The sequence below is a fragment of the Micromys minutus genome (assembly GCF_963924665.1).
Source record: "Micromys minutus genome assembly, chromosome: 24".
In the NCBI taxonomy this organism is placed as follows: domain Eukaryota; kingdom Metazoa; phylum Chordata; class Mammalia; order Rodentia; family Muridae; genus Micromys; species Micromys minutus.
The window spans coordinates 44,374,659-44,400,873 of NC_137959.1; the positions used below are offsets into that span (position 1 = coordinate 44,374,659).

The window sequence follows — 26,215 nt, forward strand, 5'->3', positions numbered from 1 at the left end:
ATTAGTCTATTATCATCATGGACAGGAGCATGGCAGCATGCAGGTGAAAGATTTCTGGTTTTGGACTCCAGGATAAGGGACTGAGGTGCATATTTTACATATCACAGCAGACCTAGCCTCCAGGTTCTCCCAGCATCCCTCAGTCACTGGCAAATCCTATCCTCAACCCTGGACTTTCCAGCCCAGGTACTGGGTAGTCCTTCCTCCAGAGGCTCTTCTCTATATAATCTAGACATTTTGGCATGCTCTTTCTCTCTCTCCTTTCCCATTGCAACTCCCCTGGCCTCTGTTCTCGGTGCCAGTGAACTTGCCAGAGAGCAGCTTCCTAACACACTTGCATTTAATATAATCTAATCTGGTTTGAATCTGCTCATTTCACTGACGGAGAATTAACTTGTCAGATGTGGTGGTGGTGAAGTAACTGAGTGTTCTACATCCTGATCCATAGGCAGAGAGAGAGACAGACAGACAGACAGACACTGGACCTGCCTTGGGCTTTTAAAACTTCAAAGCCCACTTCCAGTGACACACTTTCTCCAACAAGGCCACACCTTCTAATCCTTAAAATCCTTTCAAATAGTTCTACTTCCTGGAGAGTCCGAATTCACATATGTGAGCCTATAGGGGCCATTCTTATTCAAACCTGCACAGCTGGGTGGCTTGAACAGTGGGCATTAATTTTCTCCCAGGGGCTAGAGACCAGCATGGCCTAATCCTGACTTGCAGAAGGTTGCTTTCTCACAGTCTCCTCATATGGTGGTGGTGGTGTGTGAAAAGACATACACACATGCAGAGAGAGAGAGAGACAGAGACAGAGAGATTGATTCTCTGTCTGTCTGATTGATTGTGACCTGGTGGCACACACCTTTAATCCCAGCACTGTGGAAGCAGGAACAGGCAGCTCTCTGAGTACCAGGCTAGCCTGGGCTACCCAGTGAGACTTGATAGCTCTCCTTGGTATCTATTAAAGGACAGCAATCCTGTAAGACCCAGTCCCCACCTTTATGACCTCATGGAGAGGCTCTGCTTCAAAATCTATACCAATTTGGTGCTAGGATTTCACGTGTAATCTGGAGGATGGGCAGCATAATTCAGCCGGTATTATGGAGTCAAAAGTATTAAACTCCTCATGACTGGCGCCTTTCCAGGGTTCCTCTGTGCTTGTAGCATGCGTCAGAACTTCATCCCTTGCTGTGGCTGAATTAATGCTGCACTATAAGACTAGAACTTTTTTTTTTTCTTTTGTCAATTTATGGGCATCTGGACTGTTTCACCTTGTCTGAGGAAGACAGGCAGCCCTTGTAAGACCAAGATCGGCTCCAAAATTTGCAAGGGGCCAGTACGAAATGAACTCGGTACCTTTTATCAGGTCAGTAGCGGATGGCGGTGGGGGGGGGTGAGGGTGGGAGTTAGGAGTGTGGACTTAGGCCTGGAGCAGCAGAGCCCCACCTGGGTAGAAGAGGGGGCTGAAAAATGATCCAATCGGTTTAAGTCCTCCCCTGGGAGATTACACTGGGTCACAGTAATCACATTTAACGATGTCAGGGATGCTCCTTTCTATGAGAGTACCAGGGCCTCGCGCATACTTGGCAGGTGCTGTCTCTACCTCAGAGCTAGATAGACTCCAGCCTTCGAAACACTTTTGGTCAAGTATTGTTATTTAATAAGTCAGAAAGTTCGCGCCCTGACGAGACGAATGCTAAGTTTTCAGACCCTGAAGTGCCCCCACACCCACACGAAGAGCTTCAAAAGGGCTTTGCCTACCCGGCACGCATTCAGCCTCCTCCCCATCTGATCTCATCCCAGGAAACTACCACGAAGGTCCACAGACTGCGCACGCGCCGCCAAGAGTCCCGCTAGAAGGCCGGTTGATCTCGGTGAGCCTGCGCAGTAGCGGAGACTTGCGAGCGCGCGCCGCGGAGGCGGGGCCAGCGAAGGCCGGAAGAAAATGCGAGGAGGGCGGGGCTAGCAAGGGAAGCCCGCCGGCTCGCAGTACGGCCGTCGCGGTCTGATGACGTTGCACAATGGCCGGCCCCCGCGGGTAGTGGAGCCCGTTTGTTCCGCCCGCGTCGTGCCTGAAGCCGGAGCCAGTGAGAAGCGGAAAGGCTGAGGGACGTCCTGTCCACGCCGCTCCCACCCCAGCGGAGCCGTGGCCGCCTCCCGTCCTCGCACTGAGGTAAGCGGGACCGGCGGGCGGCGAGGAGGAGGCCGCCCCAGCGGCGGCGGGAGCGAGGCCCGGGAGCCCGGCGCCGCCTCCCGAGCGCTCGGGCGCGCCCCCGGCTGTGCGCAGCCGCGGGCCGAAGCGCAACCCGGGACAGCAGGCAGGCGCGAGCCCGCTGCGGCCCGGGACGTCCGGGCGCCTTAGCGCGGCACGGTCTGCCATGGTGAAGTTGGTTTTCCTGAAGCTGTCATTTTTCCCTTCCGGGCCACTCGGCGTGGCACATGTTCGCCGCCTACAAAGAGCGAATCGTGAAGGTTGGCTCGGGACGAGGCCCGCTTGGACTACCGACGGGCTCTACGGGGAACTTTGAGTTCTTTGGAACCTCCAGCAACTTACTCTCGCAACTTGAAGTGAGCACAGGTTGGATGTACCCACTGTGCTCCGAGAGTCCGGATCTCTTAGGAAGTGTAACCTCCTCGCTTCTTGGACTGGGAGCTTAGATATGCCGATTCTTGAGTGTAAAGTAGCCAAACAATTGTAGAGCTAGAAGGAAATTAAACCAAGACTTATAGTCTCGCTCCTACTCAAAGTTTCGTTTTCCCCGTATACTTTTGACAGCTGACTTTACTGGCCACAATATCTGTTTTAAGTGAGCTTTTTCTTAGCACTCATTAACAAGAGTAGGTAATTCTTCAGACCCATTTGGAGATAATAAAAGAAGACATTTGATGGTTCTTCATCACATTACCTATCCCAAGGCAGAGGTTGAGCTTCTTACCCCTAGGCTAGATGGATTTCCCAGCTCCTAAGAGGAGAATGTGGATGATCTGAGCATGTTTGAAGCCCAGCCAGTTCAAATGTCCCAAAGCCTGAAACTCCTCTCCAGTTGTAGGTGGGGAATGCTCAAACATTTTAAGAGAACTTTAGATTTACTTACTGAACACCCAACAGGTAAGCTGCTGCCTTGCTCATCTCTAAAGAGCTAGCTTGTCATCTACAGACCATCTCAAGGAGACCATCTCCATATCAAAAAGTTTTTTGCAGAGCTTAAGTCACTTTGGGGTTGTATTTTTTTCAGCATCCTGACATTCTTATTATACATGAATGAAGCTATGAATGAGAATTTTAACCAGGCAGAACAGAACTTAGACATCAGCATATGATCTGCTCTGCTAAAAGTTTCTCCCACAGCTGAGCATGGTGGCCCACACCTTAATCCCACCACTTGAGGGAAGCAGAGGCAAGATAATCTTTGAGTTCAAAGCTAGCTTGGTCTACATAGTTCCAGGACAGCCAAGGCTACAAAGTGAGACCTTGGCTCAAAGGAAAAGTAGTTTCCCAGAAGTTGTAATTGTGTGTTATTAAGCCTTCTTAACGAAACCTATTTGGAACACCTTTCTCAGTAGTAAGCCATGTAAAGAAATTGGTCACATTTAATTTAATAGTCACTTCCCAGCCAGTCAGTGTTGACCAAATCTCAGAATTTAGGAGGCAGAGGTAGGTAGATCTCTATGAGTTCGAGGCCAGTCAGATACAATGAATGAGAAGCTCTGCCCCCCTCCTCAAGTCACATCCCATGTTTGACCAAGAATTGTTTTAACCTGAATTGGTGAATTCATTAGGCGAGGTTCCGAATGAGCCAACTGTGAGGAGAACATGGCATAGCTGTTCTTTGGTTAGTAGAGTGGTTGGAGTCAATTTGGCCTCCCAGAGATGCTGCTGAGACAAGAGTTAATGCTGCCCTGGAGATCTGTTACAATGTTTTACAAGTCAGGCAGCTTTATTAAGTCTCTTTCTAGTGTGCAACAGGTGGTTCCTGAATTAATGGGATTTTGCCATTTAGTCAAGCATTTTCCAGTATGTCAAATGCAGCAGGAGCCAGATAGTGAAAGACTGTCATTCCATCCCTTGAGCAGGTTCACCATTGTGGATAGGAGGACTAAAGATTAGCTCTAAACTTTGTGAGAGTCCTACACTACTGGGTTAGTGGGTAAGAAGATTGTAGACATTGTAGCTGGACTGAAGGACACTAGGTTCATTGTTTATATGTAACATGTGTTTCCCTGCAACCAGCCTAGGGTAACATACAAAATTAGTCTTGAAACAAAACACTAACACCTAGAAAGACAATGGACCTTTTCAGCATGTGGCTGGACATGATTCCCAGTGTAATTCCTGGTCTAAAGGTATGATTTAGTGTGCTTCTAATAAACATGTCAATGTGTGGTTGTCTCTGAAAGACTTTGATCTGATGTGACCTTCAGTAATACAATCCCAGGGGTCCCATGGGAAGCAAGATAGTGCAGCTTTTTTTTTTAGAAAAATTTTCAGGGCCTCTGTGAGGTAACTGCTCTACAGAAGCCCTGGCCATGCTGCCTATGGGATGCATTGCAGTCTCAGACGTGTCCCAGGCAGATAGTGTGGTGTGTGATGTATAGGCTGCTGAGAACCATCCCTTTCAAAGCCTCCATCATCTCCCCTCACACTTTTAGGAGCAGGAAGAGCATATCAGTTTTCATCACTATGACAAATACCTGAGGGGATGAACTCATACAAAGAAAATATATAAGCTAATGTAGTTTGAATACTTTTAATCCCAGCAATCCTAGGGAGGCAGGCAGAGCTCTGAGCTTGAGGCCAGTCTGGTCTATATAGAGAGTTCCAGACAACCAAGAATACCTTGACCCTATCTCAAGAAAGGAAGGAAGGAAGGACTCTAACCAAAAAATCCCCATATCTATCTATCTATCTATCTATCTATCTATCTATCTATCTATCTATCTAACATATCTCCTCTCTGCATGCACCTGCTTTCTCTTCCAGACCCCTCTGTTTCCCTCTGCATGGTGACTTTATTGATCCCTTTTCTGTGTGGTCAGTGAACTCACCCAAGAGCTGTCCCCAATAAATCTGCTTTTATACTAAGAAAGAGAAGGGTATATTTTGGCTCTCGGTTTGGTAGATTGTAGACCATGTTCAGGTGGTAAAGCAGCACATTGTGACCGGAGTGAAATCATTCCACCTTGTCAGATGCCAGGAAGCAGAAACTGGAATCTTGAAGATCTCCCACTGGGACTAACCTGTTAAATTCCTACACAAGAGCCAGCTGGTGACACAACCCTTTAATCCCAGCACTTGGGAAGCAGAGGTAGGTGACTCTGTTGAAAGCCAGCCTGAGCCGCATACAGAGTGAGTTCCAGGACAGCCTGGCTGCACAGAGAAACCCTGTCCCTGGAAGGGAGTATGGAGATCCTACACTGCACCTCTTAGTAGTGAATCCCTGGGGATTAGCATTTGGGCTTTTGGAAACAAGATCCCAGCTTAGAACAGCCTTCAAATAAACTGTTGGAGTTTGAATAGTACTGAAGTTAGATAAACAGAATAATGTACAGTGTAAGAAACAGAAGTCTTAAAGAGGAATTATGGGGTTTTGAACTACCAGAAAAAGAGAATTTTTGTATGTTTGAGCTTGTGTATAGCCTGTCATGGGTTGCTCAGAACAGCCTATAATCCCAGAACATCTGTCCTTCCCAACAAACACACAATAAGACAGCCATTCACCCCACTACTTTACAGTTTGTGCCAATAACTGTCTTTACAAATCAGAAGCTGACTTACTCCTGGCAGTTGAAGTAACTGTAAATTCACCTGGAGGGTATAAAAGCTCAGTGGGCATGTACACAGTACACCAGGCTTTCAGGATTCTCAAGCTCGTCATCCTGGCTGTGTCCTTGTTTTAAAATGATGTACCTGTGTGGAGTGTCTAATGCATTGATATTTGGAGGGAGGGAGAGGGAAACAGAACCTACAGGTTTGTAAAGACTCTAGTTTATGCATGATCTATACCAGAAAGGATTTATAGTATTAACTTCAGTAGCTGGAAGTAGAACTAATTCCATGCATGTCTGGGCATTCAGGTTCCAGAATATCCCTGAATGGCAATCCTGAGATATGCAGTAGTCATATGGTCTCAGTTTACTTACTTGGAAGGTTGAGATAGGGATTAAGGATTGCATGAGGAAGCTGGGCATGCTGGCACATCTGGTTAATTTCAGCACCAGGGAGGCAGAGACAGGCAGAGACCTTGTCTCAAAAAAAAAAAAAAAAAAAAAAAAAAAAAAGCATGAGGCATGAGGAAGTGAGTTGGTTTTTCAGAAGCCTTGTAGCATTCTCAGCACATGGTAGATGTGCTGTCCTGGTAGGTAGTTATTCAATGAAAGAGCTCTGGGAGACTTGAGCTGATAGAAGTGGTGTGGGGATGGCATTTTGACTGGAGGGTTATCTCTTCAAATTCACATATACAGTACATGTTTCCAGCACATCATCAGGTGTCAGGTTGTGAGGGAGATGCCATTTTCCTTGTATTTCAGATGATGACATTGAGGCCTGGCAGATTTACTTGACTTGGCTCAAGATTTTAAATCCAAGAAACAAAATAGAGCAAGGATTCAAGTTATAACTCAGAAACCCAACTTCAGGACAGTTTTCCTTCCTTCACTAGTCTGCTACAGTTCAGATATTTAGTTAGGTACTCTGTCTTTATTTCTTACCATAGAGTTTCATCTCAAGATTTTCAGAAATTAAAAAAAAAAAAAAAAAAAAAAAAAAGCCAACTTGTTAGTGTTGGAAGGACACAATGGTGGCGGCAGTTAAAGAAGCAGGTGGCTGCAATGCCAGTCAGGTGGCCACTGCCACACCGGGCAGGGGCCCAAGTCTGGGCAGGTCTAGAGAAATTCTAAGATTCTTACTCGGGACACCAATGTTGTTGTTAGATTTTTTGGCTCCTGCCCGGACAAACCACACCAAACCAACTCGGTTCCACATGGAGAGGTTTTAATAGAATGACAGGACAAAGGTCGGGGTCAAGAGAAGAGAAGAGAGGGTAGGGGAGGAGGGTTTGGTCTTTTATGGGGGTGGTGATGGCATTTACCCCCAGGTGGAGGTGGGCTTCTGAACTGGTGTATCCTGGGAATGCTGTTTCCATGGTGATGGATGTGCCAGGTCTGTGTCACCTGTGGGTGGCTCCATCACTGGGGGTAGAAGCTGTCCTAATGCCAACAGTTAGACCTAATTTTGACTGAAACCAAAAGCAAACCAGTTTGTACCAGAGACCTGGAAAAGAGCTGTGAGCGGGTTAGAAAAAGGTCTTGTGAATTGCACACAAGATAGCATGCAGTTTGGTGCAGGGACTTTGTGTACTGCAGTATTAGTTGTATGACTTCCAAATTAGACAGGACATTTGGTTTTGCATAACAGTTGGTTTAAAAGATACATTTTATGAGGTTGCCTTTAGTTATAAAATGCCTGAATAGGAATTTGTCAGGTTTTAAGTAGGGTATGTGAGACTTGGTAACTGGTTCAGCAATGCTGACTTCCTGTGGTTACCAAGTGCTACCCCTAGGCAGCTGGAGAGATGAAAAGTCTCTGGGCTTCTATGGAGACTTAAAAATATACAGTGTAATTAAAACTGCCATGTTGGGATCAGATGTTACACAGCAAGGAATTAATGTTAGGTATATTGCTGTCTTAATAACTGAAGCTGTCCACCACGGACACACTGGAACTTTGCATAAACATTCTCAAACAACAGAAAAGCACAGATTCCCATTCAGGCTGTTGTCCTACATGGCTGCCCACTGTTTGAGTGCCTTAGGATGCTCAGCACTCTGCAGCGCTCAGAGACTGTGCACAGTCCTTACTGTCTGCTTTCACTCTCTGCCCCAGACGGGCTGCAGTTCAGTGCTCACTTCAGTCCTCGAGTCTCAGCGCACAGATCCTGGGCTACAAACTAGCTGTGTTTGCTGTCTCAGGTAGGACTGACTTGAGTAGTCCTTCCTCTCCAGTGATGCTAGATGACCAGAAAATCTACTGGTATTTTTTTTTTCTTTTTGTCTACTGTGTATTTTTGAGTGATAGCTTTAGGGTTTAGGTTTGGGAATTTTTGTTTTCTTGTTTTGTTTGGGGAGGGTTGGGTGGGGGGCAGGGTTTCAGACAGGATTTCTTTTATGTGTCCTTGGCTATCCTGGAACTGACTCCTTTAGATCCCCTTGTCTCTGCCTCCTGAGTACTAGCTTAAAGGCATGCATCACCATTTCCTGTTGATAGATTGGTTTGATTTATAAATTTATAATGTAATTATTGTGTTTTACAAATGATTGATTTCTAAATTTCTTTTATTGTATATTTAGTTACCCAGCAAACATAATTTTTTGTTTGAGACTGGGTCTCATGTAGCTATGACTAGTCTCATATTTAATATATTAGGTAAGGATAGCCTTGAACTCTATCCTTTGCCTCTGTCTTCCAAGCACCAGTGTTAAAGGTATTTCCACCGAACTTGACTAGAAACATTTTGATGCCAACTCTTGACACTGCATGTTTAAAACAGGTGAACTTTTTTTCTTATTTAAATGCTTTCTTTCTCCCTCTCCCCACCCCTCTGTGTGTGTGTGTGTGTGTGTGTGTGTGTATGTGTGTGTGTGTGTGTGTCTGAGTGCCAGTCAGAGCATGTGGAGGTCAGAGGTCAAGCTGCAAGTGTTGGCCCTCTTTCTCCATGTTGGTCCCAGAAACCAGCTTGGGTTTGCAGGTTTAGCAGATGCCTTTACCCACTGAGCCATTTTGCTGGCCCATCTTTTTTTATTTTTGAAATAGGTTTTGTTCTATATAGCCCAGGCAGGCCTTTGACTCAATGTGCAACCCAAGCTATAAATTTTCAAAGTATAAATTTGGGATCTGGGCTATAGCTTGGTGATAGGGCACTTTACCTGACATGTGCAAAGTCCTGAATTCAGTCTTCCAACACTGTGCCCCCTCTCAGAAATGCACAAATCGAAAAATACATTGTACCTTTAGTAGATAAACATAAAGTTATGTAAAGATAATGTAAGGAACATAAATGTGTATGGCCTTGGTACCTCTAAACACAGAGTGCACTGAATCCAAGAACCTGGACGATTTGCTAGACACCAGACTCCTTCTGTTTTTCCAGCCTCAGAATATAGAGTGGAATGAATTTCAAATCCTTCCTCCTTTGTGTTGTAATTTGGCATCTGTTTATGAGACAGAAATACTACCTACTGGCTGCTAGGTGTGATGTCTACACCGACTCTCAACTCCAGCTTACATGACCACCTTTAAAACAAGTGCACCATAGGTGGAAAAACCAAAAAAACATTTGCTTCAATAAATCTGGATTCATAGAAATAGAAGTGAGTCTTCTAAAAGGAAAAGGTTCTTTTACATAAGTATATGATTTAAATATCTAAAAATATTCTGTCATGGTTTATTTGTACAACAGATATCTGGATAGCTTTGGTTGTTTGGACTCTGGAGTCACTGGTCCCAGAGCATTGCTTTTGGAGAACAGTGCTGTAGGCTGGGTGGAAGGTCTGAGTTGTAGGGTACAGGGAATGGGGTTTAAAGAGGTGACAAACTGCTTGAGAGCCAGACTAAGAGCAAAGGACTCAGTGAGAAACTGCAGCTGACATAGGGTAAGATCTCATTCCAATGTAGAAACCTTTCCCATGAGTCCCAATAGTTAGTTGTCCATGGCATGTTATTGTTCACTTTTCTTCACGTGTACCAGCTGCAGGAAAGTACAGGGTTGAGTGGAGGCCAACCGTACTCAGCAGAGTTATGCCCTGGCACTCCACAGGGAGGCGTGCGGTTTTGGAAGGAGGGGTTGTGTGGAACGAGGGCAGAGGGCATATGGGCCAGGAGGATGGGCCCAGGCTGAGTCTGTAATGTCTGTCTTTTGCAGATCTGTGGGTCCTGATGGATGTGGCTGAGAGCCCTGAACTGGATCCTCACTCCCCAGAGGATGAAGAGCAGCCGGCACTCTCAGATGATGACATTCTAAGGGAAAGTGGCTCTGAACAAGATTTGGATGGAGCTGGGGAAAGGGCTTCTGACTTGGAGGAGGAGGAAAGTGCAACTAGGGGACAAAGCCAGGAGGAGACTCACTCAGATGAGGAAGATCCAGCCAGTGAGCCCAAGTCCCAGGATCAGGACTCAGAGGCTCATGAGCTGAGCAGGGGCCCAACAGGATCCCCATGTGAGGAGGGGGATGATGTTGAGGAAGATGGGACAAGTGACCTCAGGGATGAAGCCTCCTCAGTGACCCGGGAACTGGATGAGCATGAGCTAGACTATGATGAGGAGGTCCCTGAGGAGCCAGCTCCTGCTGCTCAGGAGGAGGAAACTGAGAAGGCTGGGGCTGAGGAGGAGGAAGAGAAAGGGGAAGGGGCTCCCGGAGAGGAAGAGAAGCCTGATGTTCAAAGTGTGGGTGAAAATGAAACCACAGAAGCTGCCAAGGAGAAGAAGAAAGAGGATGACGATGGAGAGATCGATGATGGGGAGATAGATGTGAGTATGATGGGGTTGGCAAGAGCCCTGGCCCTTGAGCAACAGGCCTGATCCAGGAGAACCGGGCTCAGCGGGATTTTCAGGCTTCCTAGTTCTTAGCGAGATGGTCAGTGGTGGCCTGGGCTAAGCATGCAGGAAAATAAGAGCTTGTGTTGAGGCAGGAAAGGTGCTCACAGTGGAGAATGAGGGGTAGTCCAGAAAACCTCAGAGGAAAGCTGCTGTCAGTAACAAGAGAAGATCCCATTTTTAAATCTGGCCTCCACATGGAATCATGAGTGTGGAGGTCAGGTTTTCTTTGCAGATGATTCTGTTGGAAGAGCTTGATTTGGGAAGTTTTGGAAGATATCCTGAAGTTCAGAGCAGTTGAGCTCAAAGCAGGTGAGGGAGAGGCAGACCAGAGGTTTCTCAAAAAGAGCCAACTGAGGTTCCTCAGAAAGCAACTGCTGGTCTGGTGGAAGATAGGTTATAAACATCTCTGGTGTGATCTTGGTGTGTGGGGGGACACTATCTGGGGACCCCAGGTTCTCACATGCACTATTCCTGCAGCAGCCTGTTGATCCCTGCATACCTAGTTTATTTTAGGGTTTCTTGGATGGAGGATGACTTTGGCCATCCAGGCTGGTTGGTAGTAGGGCTTTGTGTCCCAGTGGTAAAGTACATGTGGGTGGGGGGTATGTGTGGTTTCAATCATACAGTATCAGATGCCTGTATGTGTAGTGCTCCCAGCTGTGTAGTAAACAGTCTCCTCAGTTACCCTGAACTTTGCTGTTCGTGATTTCTTGTCTTTTTTTTGGTTTCGTTTCGTTTTTTTTTTGTTTGTTTTTGTTTTTGTTTTTTTGTTTTGCTTTTGTCTGTGCTTCCCCTATGGGGAAATTGATCTTTACCTCAGGGTTGGTGAAAAGGGAAAAGATGCTGTGATGTTCAAGTTGAGATTATTGACTGTTTTAGCTGTGCCTGGTGTCAGGTGCTCCCTGTTAAATGCCTTTCTTCCCACAGTGAAAATCAGATAGGGTTGAGAATCTTGATAGAATTATGGAGGGCATTGGCAGTGGGGCCACTGGTGACTCTTATATTGTGCTGTGGGTATGGACAATGGGGAAATGGATTGAACCAAGCCTACCCTAGACAGTACCCATGGTCTTTGTATGCTGATTTCCCTTGGAAACTGTGTATGGGATGAATCTGCCACTTGACTTTTTGGCCTAACACAGTTAAGGTATGTTTTTGTTTTGCCTACTGTTCCTGCTACCCCCATGTGAATGTTCCTGCATTCTATGGGAAGTGGTATTGCCATTAGGGTCACCTGAGATCCCCATGAGAGGCAAATAGTGTTCAGTTGTAAAAGACATGGAGTACTCAGTTTATACACTGTTAACGTACATAGTAGTAGAGACTAAAGTATGACCATTGCCTGCTTGCAATTGATAGAAACAGTCAGGAACTCTGAAGTGTCTGGTGGAGCCCACCATTCCCATAGTACTCTTCTGAGGTTATAGGTGACTGGAGACATCTGTTGTGTAACTGGGCATTTAAGATTGGGAAACTGGAAATGAACTGGTGAGGACATATCTGTGGAAAAGGTGGATTCTCCCCACACCTGGTTCTATACTTGCAGCCTGGTGTGGTGGGCAAAGTGGTCTGGCTCACCTCCAGGTGACTGTCCTCTGTTCCAGGATGATGACTTGGAGGAAGGCGAAGTGAAGGACCCCAGTGACCGGAAGGTGAGGCCTCGCCCCACCTGCCGATTCTTCATGAAAGGTAATTGTCTGCCTCCAGCCTTTTTGCAGCATCTGTGTAGCCTCTGCTCTCCTGGGGCCATGGTGGTGATCATCCTCCTCTGGGCACACTGTCAATGTCAGTGAGGCTTCATGGGACTAGGCTGCAAAGTTGATGGCAGTGAGATGGCATAGGTGGTAAACAATGGGCGTCGTATTGGCCCTGTCATCACTTTAAAAACTGCCTTAGAGGACAGCCCCTCTTCTCACCCTGCAGGTGTCAGACCCCCTGTTTACAACAGGCCCAGGGCTGCAGTAGACAGTGGCAGTTGTTTCCAAGTGCTTCTTTCTATAAGGCCAGCTGTTCAGCACTAGCATTCCCCTCCTCTGTAAGAAGGAACCACTTACAAGATGGGTCAGAAGCAGGTCCTTTATTTGTGGGTGGTATTGAAAAGGAGAGTGAGAACCTCAGAGGGGTATTCCTGCAGAGGACTAGTATAGCAGCTTCAGCAGGGGCAGTCATCTTCCTTACTAGATCTGGACTGACCACATTACAAGTGATATGCACTCAGGCTTTGTAAAGCCAGGGGCTGGGGGTGTGGGGTTCAGATATGGAATAAAGAGTCTCCAGTCTGTAAGATTTGCTTGGATGTTCCGCAGTGGTTTGGGTATATTTCTGGTTGAGTGTTTTCCTTGGACAGATAGGAAGGTGTTTTCTCTTGTGCGTGGATGACTTTGCTCGCTTCGCCAGCCTGTGTGTGCAGTCTAAGTTCACAAGAGCTTCCTGTACTTCTTTTCCAGATGTTGTGACACCATTATCCACTCTTCTTCCACCAATACCAAATTCCATACCACTCAGAGGCCAGGTTAAAGGTACAAAATATCCTGTGTTCACTCTCTGTTGTGCCTTAAAGTCCCCTGCGCCAGAGGCCAGACTTCTTTCTCCTGGATCCAGAGCACAGCTGGGACGCCAACAGGGAGGAGGCCTGAGGGGCAGAACTGCTATGACCCTTTTCTCCTTAGTGTCATTAGAGCTGGGGAGGAGATGCAGGTTGAGGCCATGGCACTGCATTTGAAGAACAGGAACTTCCACAAGTGGGCAGTGGAATCCTGTCCTGATCATGGGGAAGACTGTACCCAAGGAGTGATCCACAGACAGCTCTGTCCCTCAGGTCAAGAGATGCCCTGGTGATGGGACATTCATGAAAAATTCTACTCAGGCTAACTTCTCTGGTCTTGGGGTGCCAAGTGAGAAGAGTTGGCCCATCTAAGTTGCACAGTCGATTGTGTACATTGGGGATGGAGTACAGGACAGTGTATAGGTATGTGCGTTGGTGACCTTCACTCGATATTGTCCCAGGTACCCTAAGAGTGAAGAGCTGTGACACTACATCTTAGTTCTTAAAAATCTTTGATATTTAAAGTGATGGTATTTTCAAGAAATGTAAGTGTAAGCAGAAGACCCTTCGCAGGTTATGGCATGAGGAATAAATGCAGTCATCCCCAGCAGATGTGCAGATTACAACAGCAGAAGTGTGTATAGCATGTACTTGTACTTGGTTCTCATTGTACTGATCTCAGCCTGTGTTGCACATACCTTTGCAGTTGAGTTAGCTTGTCAGCTGCTTGGGACAGGACAGTAGCATCAGCATGAGTCTCTGGAGCCAGAGCCAGAGGCTACACCCTGATCTAGTTCTCAGAACTTACCAAGCACAGAACAGATGAAGTAACACAAAGCAGCTCTTTGGGAGACATGTGTGCACTCTGGTGCTGCTTTAACCATCACACTGGGCGGGTATCCCTGGTTACAGTAATCTGTGTTTGGGTTTTCACGAGTGAGGCTATGCTTGGTGAGGTTTCTGCAGTCAAATGAGAAGTAGCTTAGGTGGGTGTCTTAGAGTTTCTATTGCTTTGATAAAGCACCAGGACCAAAAGCAATCTGGGGAGGCATAGGTGGTATTTCAGTATACAGTCACACATCTTAGTCCATTATTGAAAGAAGGGAGGGCAGGAACTGAAATAGTGGCCAAGGAAGAACCCTGTTTACTTACTTGTTACCCTTGTCTTTCTCAGTCTACTTTTTCTACACTCCAGGACTACCTGCTCGAGGTGATACTACCCAACCACATCAATCACTTAAGAAAATATAGGCAGACTGGCCTATAGGCCAATCTTGAAGCTCGTTGGAGCTTTTTTCTTAATTGAAGTTCTGTGTTCCCAAATGAATGTAATCTTTGTCAGGTTGACCTGTTAACCAGTACAGTGAGTATGAATAGAAACAATTTCAGAGTGTGCTTAATTGATGCTTCCCTTCTTCTCTTCCTGTTTATAATGTGCAGGAGGAAAGAAAACAGTGAACTTTGGTTCTCTGGGATGTCTTTATTGTCATTGCAGGAATTTTTTTTGGCTTGCCTAATAAGTAGTATTCAGTTGAACTCAGTTGCTTTATCATCCTGGTCACAGGGCTAGGGAGACAATTCAACAGTTAAGAGCAGATATTGTTCTTAGAGGACCCAGGCAGCTGGCAGTTGGCTATAAATGTAGCTCTGCGTGTCTGGCACCATCCATTGGACTCTACAGGTATTGTACTCCCATGTGAGCATACTCATGCACCCACACATATACAAAAATAATTCTTTAGCTGGGTAATGGTTGTACACACCTTTAATCCCAGAATTTAGAAGACAGGCAGACATGTTTCTTAAGGGCCAGATCAGCCAGGGCTACAAATACTGTCTCAAAAAGAGAAACAGTAATGAGAGAAGTTATTTTAGAAATAAAACTAAGTTTGCTCTATCAGCAAAGGTGTTGTATACTGAAACCCTTGCACACTGCCGGTGGGAAAGTAAAATAAGAGTTTGGCAGCTCCTCAGAAGCTGAGAACAGCTGTGGCTGAGAGTGTATCTCACTTTCCAGTTGGTGTGATGAGATACCATGACCAAGGCAACATAGAAAAGGGGGCTTAGGAGCTTACAGTTGTAGAGGGTGAGTTCATGAACACAGTGGCAGAACTTGTATCCTTATCTGGAAGTCGAAGGCAGTGAGGGAGAGAGAGGCACTAACCAGGAACCAACCCTATTGGCTTTTGAAACATACAAGTCTTCCCCAAGTGACACACCTCCTAATTGTTCCCAAACAGTTACAGCAGCTGTAGACAAACATTCGAATCTTTGAGCCCGAGGCTAATTCTCATTCAGACCATGACATTCCATCCATCCCTGGCCTCATTTGAGTTGTGGCAGAATTGTAATAAAAAATACATTTAGTTCAACTTAAAAATCCCCACTGGTCTTTCCTCAGCACAGTCTAAAGCAGCAGTTGTCATCCTGTGAGTGACAACCCCTCTGGGTCACATATCAGATATCCTGCACATCCGCTATTTATATTATCTTTCATAGCAGTACTAAAATTACAGTTATTACAGAATGAAATAATTTTGTGGTTGGGGGAGGGTCACCACAACATAAGAAACTGTATTAAAGGGTTGTAGCATTAGGAAGGTTGAGAGCTTCTAGTCTGAAGTGTCCTGAGGCTTTGAGCAGTCTCTTAATTTTTACCCATGTAAAATCAAATCAAAAGGCAAATTACATTCTTCCAACATAAAATGTGTGTTACTATTCCAAGATAGAATTGAGCATAGTGAGGAAATGATGATCCAAAGTAGGATCAGAATCCAACAGGGCATGCACTAAAACCTATAGTCCAGTAGTTCTCAACCTGTGGGTCATAACCCTTCTGAGGGTCAGCTGACCTTTTCACAGGGCTTGTCTAAGATCATCGGGAAACACACTTAGATTACAATTCAGAACAGTAGCAAAAATACAGTTATAAAGTAACAATGAAAATAATTTTATAATTATTTTCACCACAATATGAGGAACTATTTTAAAGGCCACAGCATTAGGAAGGTTGAGAACTGCTGCATGATCTATGTCTGATGTCAGAGAGCTTAGTTGGCTCTAGCTTCCCACATTTGCTGGCTGCAGCACACTTCTCTTTTCCTGGGTTTGTTCCATTCAATCCCTGCCTGCATGCAGCTTTCCTTGACAGATACTCCACAGCTTTAGTACCTCCAGTAGTAGGAGACTTCATTCTGTTCAGCATCATGATTCAGTTTCTGTTCACAGGGGCACTGGCTGAGCTGAAATCCCCCTTCCAGAGGGCAGAATGATCCCATGCACTTCTCCCAGTGGCTGGATGATCATCCATCTGAAAAAGACAGACTCCTCCTTCTCAGGGGAGCCTTGGAAGCTTATGTTCAATCAGTGAGAAGCAGGGAAGGCACAGAATTTGCACCAGTTTATCCCATTATGGTTCAGCTGCTTCAAAAGGCTGTGTCTGCTCTTCTGTGTAGTCTCCATGCGCAGACCCATCCAAGGTGGTGGCAACTAGCAACTAAAGATCATAGTTGATTTCCTGTAATTCCTATTGATCTTTCCTTGTTACCTCTAGCACTTTTACATTAAAATGTCAAAATAGGGAGAAAAAAAAAGAGAGAGAGAGAGAGCATAGTCAGGTGTATCACAGCAATAGCCCCATTCCTGGTACCACCATTTGTCTTAATACTTTTAATTCCTGTGGTGAGGCACCATAAACAAGACAACCTATGGACAACCAGCGTCTGTTTGAGAGCTTACAGTCAGAGGGTGAACATTGGTGCGCAGAGTCAGGCACGGCACTACAGCAGTGATGGAGCATTCCTGCCCTTTTCTGCAAGTAGGAGAGCCGCCTGGGCATCATGTGGCTTTTGAAACCTCAACATCTGACCCCTCCATCAACAAGCCCACACTTCTTAACCCTTCCCAAACTCTTCCTATAACTAGAGACCAAACATTCAAATATATAAACCTATGGGGAGGGCATTGTTATTCACACCACCACATCAAACTCTGTCCAAGAGAAATAGAAATGTGTGGGTGTGAGGGTGATCCTGATTGCCCGGGTTGGTTGACCCAGTGCAGCTGCACATTACATGGTGCTTTAGGAAGGCAGTGTACTGGGGAGTCTTGAGTCTCAAGTCAAGCACTAGACCATCGAGTGACAGCTCTAAAGAGCTCTGCTGTGGCTGTACCCTTTAGTCTTTCCCACCTTGATAGCATTTCTAGCAGTGTCTTGGGGTGTCTGAGTTGTTGGGCTCCCTGATGTTCAGTGACATACATCCTTTTCATGTTCTTATGTGCCCTTCTATGCATGTTATTACTGTGTTTGCACACTTTTGGATTTCCATGTTCTTCATGTTTATAAATTGAAATGCCTCAGAGTGGCCTCTAGCCTATAGGAGTCCTCCAGACCATTCAGGGGCTCTGAAATTAGAGCAGTTTTCATAGTGGTAAATAAGGCACTCCTACTGCGTGTGTGCATACATAAAGGCTAGCCTCGCCTATGTTAGTAAGAAAAAACTTTGACAGGCATGATGTTTGTTGTTGTTGCTATTTTAAGACAGTTGCACTCTGTAGACCAGGCTGACCTCAAACACTGGAGATCTGCCTGCCTCTGTGCCCCACAACCCTGGGTGCTGGGGTTAGATTTACAGAGGTAGGTACAATTACATGCCATAAAATGTTTTCTCTATAAATACATAATCCAATGATTAGTAAATCTGCCAAGTTGTATATGCCTCACTTTAGTTTAGTCCTTAAGGATTTGTCATTCTAGTGTGACAGCTCAGTGCACAACCTTTGCATAGTATGGCAGCCTTCAGGCAGACAGGCAGGGCAGTTAGTAGAACGGAGAGCTGGGCCCAGATTTTCAGGGCTGAAAGCTGTTACTTCGAAAGCAATACTCTGGGGTCTGCAGAGGTCGCATAGCAATTGGGAATGCTTGCTACTTCTGTAGAAGACACAGTTCAGTTCTGGCACCCACATGGTTTCTAACAACCATTTGTAATCCAGCTCCAGATCTAGTACGCCTTCTAGCCACCACAGGCACCAAGCACACACATGGTACACACATATAAAGACAAAGACAAAAATCCAATGCATATAACATAAAGGTAAGTAAATATTTTCAAGACAAGAGAGCAGTTAGTGTGTTGGTGTTCATGTCTTTTCTCCCATATAAGAATTGGACTTCTGGGCATCACTGCTTTCCAGTGTCCATCAGCCTCACAGGTGACTCTGAAAAGTTAGAGCAGAGTTCCTGGCAGGTCCATTCAGACCAACCAGTGCCCAGGCTCCGTGCAACCACAACCCACAAACGGAGACTTGTGGTGTGACTGAAGAGCCTCTGGAAGGCCTTACCTCCTATGCACCACATTCGGAATAGCCACCCCAGCAACACGCCAAATCTGGAACAGAGAGCATCAGCACTGGATGTGTGCATTGCCCCAGCATGCAGCTGCTCAAAGTAAAAGATGCCCTTTCCCAGTTTAAAATATTTCATAGACACATGCTGACATTTTTATATTGAAGTATATAGTTGAAAGTTCTTAGGAGAAATTATGTATAGGAGCAAAGTCTTCCTGGACAGCCAGGCTTCTCCCAGAGTGCTTCATGAAAGCCAGAATGGACATTTACCCCAGCTCTGTGAGCTCCTGAGAGAAGCTGCTGTCTCCTGTGTCTCTGAGCTAAGAGAAAGGACTCACAGATCTGTCACTGGCGCCATTATGCGCCCTGAGCCACTGGGTCTTCAGTTCTATAAGATCTGTAGGTCTGACGTGTGCTCAGTTGCTTAAGGTTCAATTATTATATTGCTATTGTCTGCCTTCCTTTAAAGAAGATTTTTTTAAACCAGTGAAGCACTTTGACTTTTATACACAGGCTGTATTTATTCCTTGTTTGCAACTGTTTCAACTAGCTGAAAGGGAAACCAAAGCAAATGAAATTTGTCAGAATGTGTGCTCTGGACCAAAATGAGTGTTTTGTTTGTAAAGTGACAGTGTAAAACTATGTTCGCTGTACTGACAAGTGCTTTGCCTGTGGTGATCATACAGCTGATGATAGCTAATCGCACAACATCACAAGCTTTAAAGCCATTTCTGGACCTAACATTTCCTTGTGCACATAGCGTACTTGCTCTAGCTGGCATCTGCTAGATCGTAGAAAGAATCTGTAGACATGGATCTTGGCCATTGGACATGGGGACTATGGCCAGTAGGTGATGGGGCAGCTGCCTCCTTCCATCTGTTTAGCTTCCTTGATTGCTGCTGAGCTATCTGCTATAGTCATGTGTTGGTATTACAGATGCAGTCTTAGGTGTGTTGCTACTAATCACGCAGGTTCATTTTTTTTTCTTAAATTGATAAGAGTCAAGAACAGTAAAGATCAGGCCAGAGTGTATAATATATTCAAGAAAAATGGGGTGGACATTTGGTGGCTTGACCACCCCTAAGTTGGTTAACTACTTCTACACAAGGTTCTAGAGATATGGGAAAAGGAGACAATATGTAGCCCAGGCATTCTTCTGAGTACTGGAATCAAAGTAGGTCATTCCTACCCAACTCTACTATATGCTCTTTAGAGAATATATTTTTTATTCACATACATTCCTATTTATTTGTTTTACTAAAAACCGTTTCTCGTGTTAAATAGTATCTACCTGTTGAATTAATTATTTAAAAAATAAACCTCAGCAGCATGTTCCTGCTACCTGTCTTAATGGATTACATTACTGAATGAAAGACACACAACCTTTATATTCTGATATGTATTAAATAGTGCAACAACTGGGCATTTCCTAACCCCCACATGGTTAATCTACCTCCCGCTGATAATCCCAAGTTATTACTTACTAAATTCTAAATTCTACCTTGGCTGCCTAATTAGGCCTCACTCTCCTGACTCCTTCACATGCCAGCCATACCTCCCCGTCCTTCACGTCTCAGGCATGGTGTCTCTCTCTTCCTCCTGATTATCCCAGCGTGGTAGCTTTCCTTCTGCTTTTCTAAGTCCCAGGCCTGAGAATCTTAAAAGTCCTGCCTCTGTCTGCCCTGCCCAGCCATTGGCTGGTGGCATCTTTATTTACCAATCAGAGCCAACTGGGGAAAGGATCCCTCAGTATCTTACGTGCCAAACCTCATGTAAGGAATTTTGGGGACCCAAATTAACATCATAATGCAAACAACATTAGGCTAAACCCAATACATTTCCCCATTATTGTCCAGTTAAAAGGGCTCTTTTTCTCTCATATACATTAAACATAATTTTAACAGTTATGTAGTCAAATCTGAGAAGGAATTAAATATTACTTGAATATGTAGGAGGCACATAAACAAAGACACAGCTTCCAAAGCTTATACATTTTGTAGAGGCGGCTGATTACCTGGACAGTCCTCAATATTCCTCATCATGTTAGAGCATCTGTCTTCAGCCTTCCAACCCAGAACCATCCGACAGACCTTAAGTGATGCAGGAATTATGAAGGACTAGCTTGCCCTGTCTTGGTAGAACTTAGCATTTGACTACCCCACACATCTGTGTGTCCAGTTTTTGAGCAGTAATTGTCTATAGAATGAAATTAGGTTATTTCTTACCCAGTGGCTAGTTTGCCACAATTGAAACAACTCCAATTGGAGGTTATGATGCTCAGTATCTTCTCTGAAGTGGGATGGGGTACTGTCAGAAGCAGACATGTATCCTAATCAAAAGATCTATTTGTGAAATGAGTATGAATGCCATATTCTGCCGATCTTTGATGCTTTGAAGACTAACTATATATAGTCTTTCTGAACTGTTAAACCTTGACTACTCAACTATTTACTATTTGAATAATATTGAAAATATTTTATTGTAAATAAATCAGCATCTAACATTACCATCTGGCCCTTAACTTAAATTAATCATCCTAAACAGTTTGTAATAGTAGCTGTTAGAAGTACTAGGTTCTGTCACCCTGACTGTCAGGGACAGCCTGCACTCTCCCTTACTTTCCCTCCAGTGGTCCCTCCTCCCATGCGTATGTTGTTTTCTTTTTCTGCTCATGTGACTGATGGGAAATTTGACAGTGGGTTTGGGTTTGAGGGGTTTTTGTTGTTGTTGTTGTTTTGATTTTAAATTCAAAAACAAATAATATATACTTACCTACTAACTGGGTGTGTACTTTAGGTATAATGTATATAATAATGTATGATCATATGCTTGATGCTGGTACTTCCTGACTTTCTCTAGTGAGCTTTGGTGAAGGAATGGATGGTGTTGGCATGTGTCTGCAGATGCCTGGCTGCATCAGTCATGTTGCAGGGCTCACAGCACAACCACATTTCGCCTCCTTGGAAAGCCTTAAATACTTTTAGGAATGAAAAAATTATTTATTTAGTCATTTTTGTACTTGAAGGGAAATAATTTTGAGTATATTTTGTGCTTTATTTATATTAGTATGCTGCTACTTTGTGTTGAGTTGGTTTTAACATAGGCTTAAGAGCCATGAAATTTAAAGATGAAACTTGGCTTTTTCCTAAGTACTAAGTGATTATTTCTACTTGACTACATAAAGGAAAACATGCTTTGTTAGCAAAAATTTTCAACTGGAATATCTGTTTCAGATTGAATATAGTTTTAAATTATTTAAATATATATGTATTAAGCTAGGGAATGTATTTAGGTCTTAGATGCTTCTGATAGTGTATACATTGACCTGTTCTTCAGTTTTAGTGCTGCAGGTATGTGCAGATGAGACAGAAGCACTGAAAAATTGAATAGCTCCCTTCAGTAATCCTGGGCTTCAATGATTATTTAGGAGCAAAGTCTAAAATTGTAGTTTGGTTGGTTAGATAAAATAGTTCAATATCATTTAAGGGCCATAAATAATCCTGAAGTGGTTTGGAGAGGGCCACTTCCAAACATTCAACAGAGATCTGATAATGTTTGTGCCTCCCATTTGTCTCTACATCAGTTTGTTTAACATGAGTCAAAACAGATGTCCAGGCACCCGCCAGAGCTCCCTAGAGGCTTTAGTGTTGCTTCTGCCCTTTGCTCTAGAGACTATAGCTTCTCTGCCATAATTGGTGCTCAGACAGTTGATGTGCCCAGTGGTCCTCTGGTATCCAAATCTGAGGTTACCCAAGTCCCCATTAAAAGATGGTGTAGCAAAACCCTCCTGTAATGTAAATCCTCTCTAAGTGCTTTTATAGTCCGGGACACAGTGTAAAAAGTCCTTTTATACTATATTGTTTAAGGAGTGGAGACACAAAATGTCTACACATTCCATGCAACACAAAGAATAATTTTTATCTGTAGTGGTGAATCCCCAGCTATAGAACCTGCAGAGTGACCATAAATAGGCCTTGAGAGTCTGGGCAGGGACTCTCATCAAGGGAATGCTATCTCATGGAAGTGCCTGGCCTGAGCCATTGGCCCAGATCTGCCCTGCTCACCTCTGTAAGACTGTGGGACACCTGTGTGCACAGAGAGGGAAGTGGGCTGGGCTGTCTCGGCTAAGGTCCAGTGTTGTATATAGGCACAAACAGGTTGATGGCTGCTTCCCAAGATGTCAGTAAGTGTTGTGCTGCACACCCCAGCTACTGCCTCCAACAATTGGGTTCTTTGGTGTCTTTTCTCACTGGACTTTTGTTTCCCTAGGAAACTGCACATGGGGAATGAACTGTAGGTTTATACACCCTGGAGTGAATGACAAGGGGAACTACTCCCTCATCACCAAAGCCGAACCCTTTCCACCCAACGGAGCCCCGCCTCTTGGACCTCACCCTCTGATGCCTGCCAACCCTTGGGTGCGTAAACTCTTTAGTTGCCACCAGATGGGATACCTGAGCTTTGTCTGGATTTTGAGGTGAAAACAAACTAGTGTTCCTTGTGGAGAAGGCATTGTACCCGAGAGTCAAGGAGCACCTGTTCAGGGTTGCTTGTACTTGTGTAGAAGTAGCCTTAGATGCTAGAGCATCTAAACACGTGGGCAGTTGGGTAGGACAGTCAGCTGTGTGCGGCTAGCTGGCTTGATTGTTAAATGTTTTGCCCCATTTCTTAGTAGGATTTTAAGTACTTTCTCAATATTTCCTTCTCGTTTTTTAATAGGGTGGGCCAGTAGTTGATGAAATTTTGCCTCCACCCCCTCCAGAACCCCCAACAGAGAGTGCCTGGGAGCGTGGACTCAGACATGCAAAAGAGGTAAGAACTCCGTGCACTCCAAGAGGAAAATCACAGTGGTGGCACCTCTAGTGGGCCCAACAAAACTGCCATAGCTTTGATTCAAAGAGAGTGTGAAAACTTAGTGAGGCCTCAGGAACTGAGAACATTTCTGGACTTTTTAAAAAAGAATGAGGAATTATATTTAGCCATCTCGGGCCCAGTCTCAGGCAATTCTCAGTAGGCCAGAGAAACCCTCCATGGATGCAGACTTAACATTTTAAGTGTTTCTGGCTACTACCCCAGGCAGTGAGACAATCCCTACTGTTCTGTGGGAGCTACTTCTTGTCCCACACACCCAGTGTCTACTCTTGCTATTTTCTTAAGATCCCCTTTGCCTGCCCCCTGTGGCCTCAGTATTCCACTTACACCCCTGTCTATTGACACCCAGCCTTGTTTCCTCAATACCCAAGCTCTGTCTCTAGGGAGATTGAAATAAAGTCTTCTGGGGCCCCCTGTGCTGATCCCGGATGCTCTCTTGTACAAATGAGTCACAGCAGACCAGTGCAGTAACCATCCTCTGGGGCTGCAGAAGACTGAGTCCTGTATTTGCCACACCCTTTGCTGTAGGTCTTGGGTTCCCTGTGTTCCTTCCAGTGGCTTTGGAAGTCTTTATTTCACACTGATGTCTTTCTGTCTTTGGTGCTAGGTTTTAAAAAAAGCAACTATTCGGAAAGAGCAGGAGCCCGACTTTGAAGAAAAACGGTTCACAGTAACTATTGGCGAAGACGACCGGGAGTTTGACAAGGAAAATGAAGTCTTCCGAGATTGGAATTCTCGGGCCCCAAGAGATGTCAGAGACACAACGTAAGGAAGCCTCTGCTTTCTCTGCCCCATTCATGCCCTGTCAGGAGTGGCCAATGCAAGTCCCCAGGGCACCATCTCCATACTCTGGATTTTGTAGAGGAGACACTTTAGTCTCATGCTGGGAGGCTGCCTCTGAGGTACACTCCTGAAGTTTCTACAGGCTTGGCGCTGAGTCTATACCTTTGTCTCCTCGCCTCTTCCTCAGCTACTTGGAGAATTAATTTTTTTTTTTGAAAAATATTTGTTTTATGTGTATGTATCCATGGAGGCCAAAAGAGGCCATTGGATCTAGAGCTGGAGTTTCTGGCTGTTTGAGCTTCCCAACACAGGAGCTGATGACTAAACTGTGACCTCTGGAAGAGCAGCAAGCAAGTGCTCTTAGCCACTGAGCCATCTGTTCAGTCCCTCTCTCAGACATTCAGTGTTGGTCTTTTTTAAAAATAATCTCAATAGAGCTAGGAGTGGCTCACACCTTTAATGCCAGCACTAGGGAGGCAGAGGCAGATGAATCTGAGTTTGAGGCCAACCTAGTCTACAAAGAGTAGTCCAGGACAGTCAGGCCTATACAAAGAAAAGAAACTGACTCAAAAAAAAAAAAAAAAAGAAAAAGAAACAAAAACCCTCAATAGAGGAGTTGTGCAGTGTGAGGACTAATGTCAGGTCCAGGGAAATGGTGTGGCCTTGAAGGTGCTCCTTCTCTGCTTCTTCATCAGGGGCTTCTAACCTTATTGGGAAGATGATGGGCCACATTTCTGCCTGCTGAGGGTGCAAGGTATGGGTTAGGACTTGGAGATGAGTTATAATCCATGCTGTGATCCAGGTGAATCACTATCATAGTCTTGTAAAAACTTTTCTGCAGTTCTTGTCTGTCATTTCTGGCCACTTGTTGGTAAAAAGTATGAAAAGAAGGAATAAGTAACTGTGCTCCAGCATCACTGCCTAGCCACCTCCTACCCTCTACACAAGTGTATACACACACACACACACACACACACACACACACACTTATACATTGTGGTGACTTTAGTGGAATTGTTATGGTTACTCTTAGTGAACTGCATATCCCTTGTATATAAACTTCCTCATCAGAACAGTGCCATGGTTTCCAGGTGTGAGCAGTGAGGTCCACCTGCTTTCTTTCTGCACTAAGTGAGGCATAGATATGCTTCATTGCAGCTCTTGTGGCTGCTGTCAAGCTTCAGAGGATACCTTTTCCTTGTGGAGTTCCTTGGCTAGGCTCTTTCTCATGTAGACCAGTCTATCAGCGTATCTGTCTAGCTCATGAACATACTCACTGATTTTTACTAGGGCTATGCTAATAAACCAGCATGGTGATAAGGAGTGCTCTGTCACATCTTTTCACTTAGTTGATGCTTTGTGACACTCAGAGTGAATAAATGTCATTCCCAAGCACCTTCCCTCTGCTCTTGCAAGTAGTTCTGTGCCTCCGCACTAGCTGTATGTGAAGAGCTAGGTTTCCATGTTAGGCTTCTGTCCTGCTTTATTGAGGTGAGTGAGTGAGTTGTGTGAATTGGCTCTGTCATGGGCTGTTTAGGTGTTGTGTCACAGGATGGCCAATGGAGACAGTTCTGTGTTCCCACTTCTCTGGGCTCCTCTTGCCAGTCTTGCCATCAGCACCTGCACACACTAGCAATGCTCAGAGAATTCCTAATGCTCAGAGAATTCCTGGATGCTTCTCTCCAGCTTTGGCCTAAAAGTGCTGCTGCTGCTGCTGCTGCTGTTTCGTATGTGCACATGTACATAATGTATAGTGTGTGGGTCTTGTGGAACTGTTGATGGTTTTCTGGGACCAAACTCAAATCATCTGCAACAAGTGTTTCACCATCTGAGCCATCCTGACAGTCTTTAAACTGCTTTTAAAAATGTTTCTATCTCATTGAGAAAATACCAATTTCTTTTTTGTTCAGCGTTTTCTCCAGAAATGGATACAGAGGGTTTGTTTTGTCTTTACCTGCAGATAGTCCCAGGGCTGCTTCTCCCCAGATTGACTGATCTGTGCCCACAATAGGGTGTCCTATTGCTGACATCCTTGTCTTCTTAGTGGCACACACCACTCGGTTGTGTATTTTCGT

General features: G+C 45.0%; 1 protein-coding gene across 4 annotated transcripts in view; it reads left to right on the top strand.

The window, feature by feature from the left end:
- Positions 1–2,019: 2,019 nt before the first annotated feature.
- ZC3H18 (zinc finger CCCH-type containing 18) overlaps positions 2,020–26,215 on the top strand; it is a 40,214-nt gene continuing 16,018 nt past the window's right edge. For 2 of the 4 annotated variants that reach the window (XM_080936619.1, XM_080936617.1), the window contains exons 1-7: positions 2,020–2,176; positions 9,921–10,525; positions 12,199–12,283; positions 13,042–13,113; positions 22,755–22,903; positions 23,205–23,297; positions 23,965–24,122. In XM_080936619.1, the coding sequence (XP_080792745.1) occupies positions 9,935–10,525; positions 12,199–12,283; positions 13,042–13,113; positions 22,755–22,903; positions 23,205–23,297; positions 23,965–24,122 (1,148 nt within the window). In that variant the 5' untranslated portion in view covers positions 2,020–2,176; positions 9,921–9,934. Of the gene's footprint in view, positions 2,177–5,191; positions 5,310–9,920; positions 10,526–12,198; positions 12,284–13,041; positions 13,114–22,754; positions 22,904–23,204; positions 23,298–23,964; positions 24,123–26,215 lie in introns of all 4 variants that reach the window. The other 2 variants (XM_080936618.1, XM_080936620.1) reach the window with 2 other exon arrangements.